General features: G+C 51.6%; 1 protein-coding gene across 1 annotated transcript; it reads right to left on the bottom strand.

The window, feature by feature from the left end:
• Positions 1-238: 238 nt before the first annotated feature.
• On the bottom strand, positions 239-5,449 carry GSC (goosecoid homeobox). Its single transcript, XM_088149931.1, has 3 exons — positions 4,758-5,449; positions 2,469-2,728; positions 239-614 (listed from the first exon to the last, which is right to left on the bottom strand). Exons 1-3 carry the CDS (start codon positions 5,143-5,145, stop codon positions 462-464), a joined length of 801 nt encoding a protein of 266 aa, XP_088006057.1. The 5' UTR covers positions 5,146-5,449; the 3' UTR covers positions 239-461.
• Positions 5,450-6,279: the final 830 nt, after the last annotated feature.

Raw genomic sequence — 6,279 nt, 5'->3', positions numbered from 1 at the left:
CTGTCTGGTTTCTCAAGCGCAGAGAATTAGCGTCTCTCCTTGGAGCCGGGTTGAAGGTGATGGGTAACAACCGCCCGGCAGAGTTCAAATGCCTTGTTCTGTTCCTTCCCTCTCACTTTCTCTAGCCACCCTAAGCAAGCTTAAAGCAAAACAAAAGCCACTAAGTAAAGCCTCTTGCTTTTCTGGGGCTGCCCCATCAGAGGGCTCAGAAATACCCCAAGGAAAGACCCGCGGCGGGCCTCCGCCCATGCAACTCCGCCGCCACGCATTTTATTTCAAAGTGTTGACTCCGAGCAATTGTGTACATTATATACAGATAGATCTATGGTCCCTCCTCCCTCTCCCCACAAAGGCAGAGTCTGTGCAAGAGCTGCGAGCATCTCCTCGTGCAAGTGGCCCAGAGAAATCTAGTCCAGCCCCACCGGCAACTTCTCTGGGCACGTCTGTGAGTGTCAAATACATCAGCTGTCGGAGTCCAAATCGCTTTTGCTTTCTTCTTGTTGCTTCTCTGGGGATGTCTTGGAAGTTTTATTCCATTTTTGAGCATTTTCTGACTCCTCTGAAGAAGATCTCTTTTGCCGCCGCCATTTTGCCCGGCGGTTCTTGAACCAAACCTGCATACAAGTACAGAAGGGAGGGGAGGAGAGCGTCACTGGCCGCGGGATTCACAGGTGGTATGGTGTCTTGGGAAGCAGATCTCAGGTCATTGGATGGACCCCCACCCCACCCCACCCCCAGAGAGTCAGTTCACAGCCACGTTCAATGGATATGTCCAGCGCTCAGGGAAATCTGCATGTCTGAATGACCAAACTTTGGGCTGAAAGGGGAGGCTCGTGGGACGAGCCCAACAACCCTAGCCTTTTCTGATTTGCACAGGCGCTGAGCGGGACACTTGGTCGGCGCTTTCCCGGGGCACTGGGACTCCAGCTCTCTTGGAAGTGGATCCCTTGCTACCTCTACTCAAGTGGGAAATGTTCATCACATGCAAAGTTGCTTATTTTGAAGCCAGCATTGCAGGGTTGGCTGCTGCAAGGCTGGAGATCGTGTTTTCTATAATGGATCCCGACCGTGATGCTACTGCTTCTCCTACAATAAAACACTAGGCTCTGCCCGCAAATCCAGTAGTATGGGAGGTCTATCTAGGAAGCCTCCTATCTGCAAGAACATCAGCTTGGCAAGGGGAGAGACCCTCACCCTAAAATCAAAGCAGCGGAGACGTCTGGGAAGTGAGGTATCACGCACTACTTAGAAACTGCAGCACAGGATGGATGTAACCATCCGGATCTGTTCTTTTGCCTGGCCAGGCCTGTCCTGAGCCAGAACTACCTTGGCTCTGAGCACATAGCCTTGCATGCTCTTGGGCACCAAGAAAAAGTTAAGGAGCTATTGTCCCTGAAAGCAAGTGGCTTCAGTTGATGCTTTCTCAAGATTTCTGGCTCCACAACAGAGTGGACTCGCAGGTAGTTTTCACACAACAAGCTAAACACAACTTATGAAAGCACATAAAGCACATGTCCACATAATGTAGCAATGCCCTGACAACAGAACCATCTAACGGCTGAAGATGATGGCCTGGTTCGCGCAATACGGCATTTGGTGGGTTCCCACAATCACGCTGAACTTCGAAGCATCTAACATTTGTATGTGTAGCCTAACAGGTTGCGCAAAGCAGAATTTAGACTCTCTTCAGCTTGGATGTTGGGTGGTGGAGATAGCTTGCCCTCATGTCTTCGGGAATAAGAACTCCCTAGGACTAAGACTAGGACCACTTACTGCTAAGTGACTTTCCACTCCTGAGAATTGGAGTCAATAACCTCCAAGAATTCTCGTGCCACTTCCCAAGGTGTGCTTATTTGGAGAGAACCTTCGGTGTATCCAGTGGAGTTTACTCTGAGCAGTCATTGGCTATATGATAGCAGGGTTGTCGCTGAGAGGAAAGTAAATACCTATCCAATTGAGTAGTCCAGGGAGGGAAGCTGAGATCCCAGGCGGTCAAAAACTGAAGCTGTAGAAATTGAAATCAGGACTAGCTAATGCAGCCGCTGAAGTCTAGTCCTGATTTCAATTTCTACAGCTTCAGTTGCCCTTGAACTTCAGGCATCGGGTATAAGGATAATGATAAGAGCAGCCGTGCAGTTCCCAATAAGAAGCAGCCCACCGCTATTCTTGGTGCTGCATTTTCTGCAACAACCACTGTCAGGCTCTGCACAAAAAGATCCTCAAAGTTTGCCAAAACTTTCCTCTCCCCACTTTAAAGCCAGTGGATTGCTTATTCTCCCCCTCCCTCCACTCCACCCTTGTGTCAAGCAGCCGCCGCTGCATCAAGTGCCACATCTCTAATTTCCTTCCTTCCTTCCTTCCTTCCTTCCTTCCTTCCTTCCTTCCTTCCTTCCTTCCTTCCTTCCTTCCTTCCTTCCTTCCTTCCTTCCCTCGCCCTTTGTTTAAGCCTAGAAGAAAGATCACATTACCTCCACTTTTTCCTCCCGTAAATGTACCCTTCTGGCCAGCTGTTCCCTGGTGCCCACATCGGGGTATTTGGTTTCCTGGAACAAGTTTTCCAGCGCCTCCAGTTGTTCGTCTGTGAAGATGGTGCGGTGTCTCCTTTTCCGCCGACAGTGGAGCTGGTTCAGAAGCTGCAGCTCAGTCCGGGACAAGGTGCCCACGTTCATGTAGGGCAGGATTTGATGCGGGACCGGAGACATTAGGACCGAGCCCGTCCCTTCGTAGCCTGAAGAAAAGACCAAACACAGCCTTTGAACTGGCCAAGTTTCCGGGTCATGTCATGTCATATCATCCCACCCCATCTCATAGGGATATGGAACAAGGTGGAGGATTGATGTATGACCGGTTTTGCAGGAGCCTTTCAGTTCCGGATTCATTGCGGGGGAATTGGGGGGGGGGGAGGATGCGGAATCGTCAGCTAACCATAAAGCTGAACCAGTGGAAAGGGCAAGGCAGGAATGCAAAAACCCTTGGCTTCAGTCCTGACCTCGCCGGGGTCTCGCATAACCCTCTCTTTCTCTCTTAGCCCTGGAGACTCCCAAGATTTCAGAGCATCTTAAGCCATCTCACCCTCCGCTCTTATACTGAAAATGCACCCCAAAGACTTCATTCCTCCCTCCCCTTTTGAATGACTTAACTAGGACGTTCACTAAAGGCATGGGGTGGTTATTGTCCTAAACATATCTTTTTAGTTATGTAGAGGAGAGGAAGTTGCATTTATTTAAGGGGCTGAGAATGTACATTTGAAGCCACTTCTGCTATGAAGTAATAAATCCCACTGAAGTCAGAACAGCAAGTCCAGGAGTGAAAAGTGTGATGTTGGAAAAGAACAATTATGTACATTCAAGTCACTACTTTCAAATAGGGGAATTACTATTACTAAATCGTGCGCTTTAGAGATTTCTGCAACGGAGCGAAAACTGTATTAAACGGCAACTTTTGGGACTTGGAGAAAGGGAAAAAGAGCTGATTCTGAGTACGTTTGTAGAAAAGACCCAACTGGCTTCAAGGGGTTGACAGCAGATCAGTGCAGAAATGAATCCTGGAGCATCTCAATTTAAAGTAATTTCCTCCCTAGGGATTTATACCGTCTTTCAATTTCATCGTGGTGATATAAAACATCATCATCATCATCATCACCACCACCACCATCATCTCAGCACAAGGATGAGTGGTTAACACTATAAATCACTAGTGAGAAAATAACTTAAATGAATATTTAGAACAAATCGGCTTCGTGCCTGTTTTCTCCCCCTCCCCATTTAACTCAGGCTGAATCTATTTGTATTTTGGTTGATTCTCAGTTCTGGGTCTGTCGCCCTGTTGTTGTTGTTGTTGTTGTTTAATTGGGGGTAAGAAAGTGGGTTCTCAGTTTTGAATGTATTTATTTGGAAGTATATTCCATTTAATATGCTGTTTCAAAGAAACATTTGGTTAGGACAGGAAAGTTAAAATCGAATTAAGGAGCATGAGGGTGACTGCTTCAGAAAGGAGCAGCTCAGTCCTAACTAAATGTGTATTCTCTGTTTACTCAGAAGTCAGTCCTTATTTGAGTTAGATTTAGTGCCTGATAAATAGGCTTTGGGGCAGCAGTGACATTAGGAAGGCAATCTGAACGCTGGCAGAAATATTCCCAAGGAAACACGTGGGATGCCTTAATTCCAAGTACACGCGTTTGTCAGGAGTGTGGAAAAACAATCGTGTCAGCCAGGAAACGGCCCTTCGCCCCGATCCTCAAGGCAAAGTCATCTCGAGTACAGATCGCCCTGGATCCAGGATCCAACGTCACTTCCAGCCCGCGCGATGGAATCTACCGCCGAATTCCAGCGTGGCGTTGCATTCCGTCACACGCTGCCGCTGCTGCCGGGACCCAGGAAGAGGAGGCGGGGGCAACGTCCGGAGGCTCCGTCCGGAATGGCATCTGGGCTCCGCAGCACCCTTACCTCGCACACTCCTGCGCCCTTCAAACTTTCTCCAGTCTAAGAGAAGTTTTAAGAGGAGGCTCTCCCTTCCCACCCTCGGGCAAAGAAATTGCGCTTCCCTGTTGCGGAGAGAAATCCTTTCAGTCCCCGCTTCTCTCTGTTACTTTCCTAAGAAGTAGCAAGCGAGGGGGCAAGAGAGTGGAGGGGAAGGCAGGGGCATTCCGGAGGGGGTTTTGATCACTCGCTGTCTCCCGCCTCTCCCCACCCACCGCTGGAAAAGGCCCTGACCAGCACAGACGAGTGGGGCGGGGGGGGGGGGCATTTCTGTCTTACCTGTTGCAGGGACGCAGGAGCACTGCTGAGTGCCGAAGGGCTGCACGGCGCCACAGCAAGAGGGGCCCACGGCGGATGCTTGGACGTGAAGCTGCCCGTAGTAATAGTTGCCGTAGCTTCCCAACCTAGATCCACCGAGGGCGGCCAGGTTGGACGCCGGAGCCACGGCCCGCGAGTAATATCCGCCGTAATCGCCGCCAGCAGGACCGTACAGGGAGTCCCCTCCGTGCAGGCTGGCCGAGAAGACGACGGGCGCCGTGTTGGGCTGAGACTGCTGCGCGGGGTGGTGGTGGTGGTGGTGGTGGTGCTGCTGCTGCAGCAGCCCCGACTCCTTGCAGCGGGGTCTGGCCGCCAAGATGTTGTCGATGCTGAACATGCCAGCAGGCATCCCCCCCGGCGCTCTGCTCGGAGGGAGGAGGAGCGGCGGCCGCGGCAACGGGACCTTCCCCTGGAAGAGGCAGACCGAAGCGTGCGCGGGGCTGGGCCGGCCGAAGGGCACGGGAACGCGGGCGCCAAGAGCCTGGCTTCTTGGGGGGAGGGGGCGCAAGGGCCCTGCTGGCAAGCCTTTCCTTAAGAGGCCGGGCGGGGGGGGAGAGGAAGGCCCTTCGCCTTGGAACTGCGGGCCATTGCCCCCCTCTTCCTTTTCCTTCTTCTGCAGCTCCTCCTCCTCTTCCTCCACCTCCACTGCCGTCCGTTTCCTCCTCAGATCTCAGCTGCCTGGAGTCTCTAATCCACTCCGACCTCTTTCCTTTTTTATACCCAGGCAACGTCATCCTGGATTGAATTCCCGGGTCTATATCGGATCGCGAATAAAACTAGATTTCACTCTTTGGGCGGGGGGAGGGGACGTGGAGGAGGTGGGGCCGATGGGCGTGTCCGCAGGAGAGGGGGAGGAATCGGGGATTAAGTCTCAAGGAAAGGCACGTAATCCTGGCCATTAGTGGGTCGCTCTTTGGTCCTCGGCTCTTCCTCGCTGCGCGTGAATCCCTCGCCCGCCCCCGAGTTAGGGTTGATCTCTCGTTGACTGCTGCTGCTAATTGCTGCTCGTGTTAATCTGGCTAATGGCGTTGCAGAGAAGCTGCTAACACCCCCCTCCCCGCCGCTTTTTCTACCTCCTGCCCCAGCCCCCTTTTCTTCTGAGCCCTTTTTCTGGGGCCTTCGGGCCTTAGGAACCCAAAGCACAGTGGAGGCAAAGATGAAAGACTTCTTGGGGTCCTGATTTCTTGCCCAAAGGGTTACATTACATTGAAGCCCTGCGCAATGCTATGCTCACAATTCCCGGCAAGAAGTCCTTTTCTGCTTCCTTGGGGCACACTGCCCAGCATGCAGTTTTCATTCCCAGCCTCTACAATAAGGTCTGTTGCCGTCTTCTCCATACTCATATTCTTATAAGGCCGCACTTTCCACAAACCTCAATTCACAGTATTGATCCTGAATGCCTTTATTTGGAATCACATTTCTAAGCTTTCTATTAATGCGAAATTTTAGGGACTCCCATCGGACGCTCACAGGACATTTCCTG

Source organism: Python bivittatus, unplaced genomic scaffold (genome assembly GCF_059951505.1).
Source record: "Python bivittatus isolate LINGU-HERP-01145 unplaced genomic scaffold, Pbiv_v1 ctg000580_np1212, whole genome shotgun sequence".
In the NCBI taxonomy this organism is placed as follows: Eukaryota; Metazoa; Chordata; class Lepidosauria; order Squamata; family Pythonidae; genus Python; species Python bivittatus.
The sequence above is the reverse complement of the archived record's forward strand: the minus strand, read 5'-3'. Positions and strand labels throughout refer to the sequence as shown.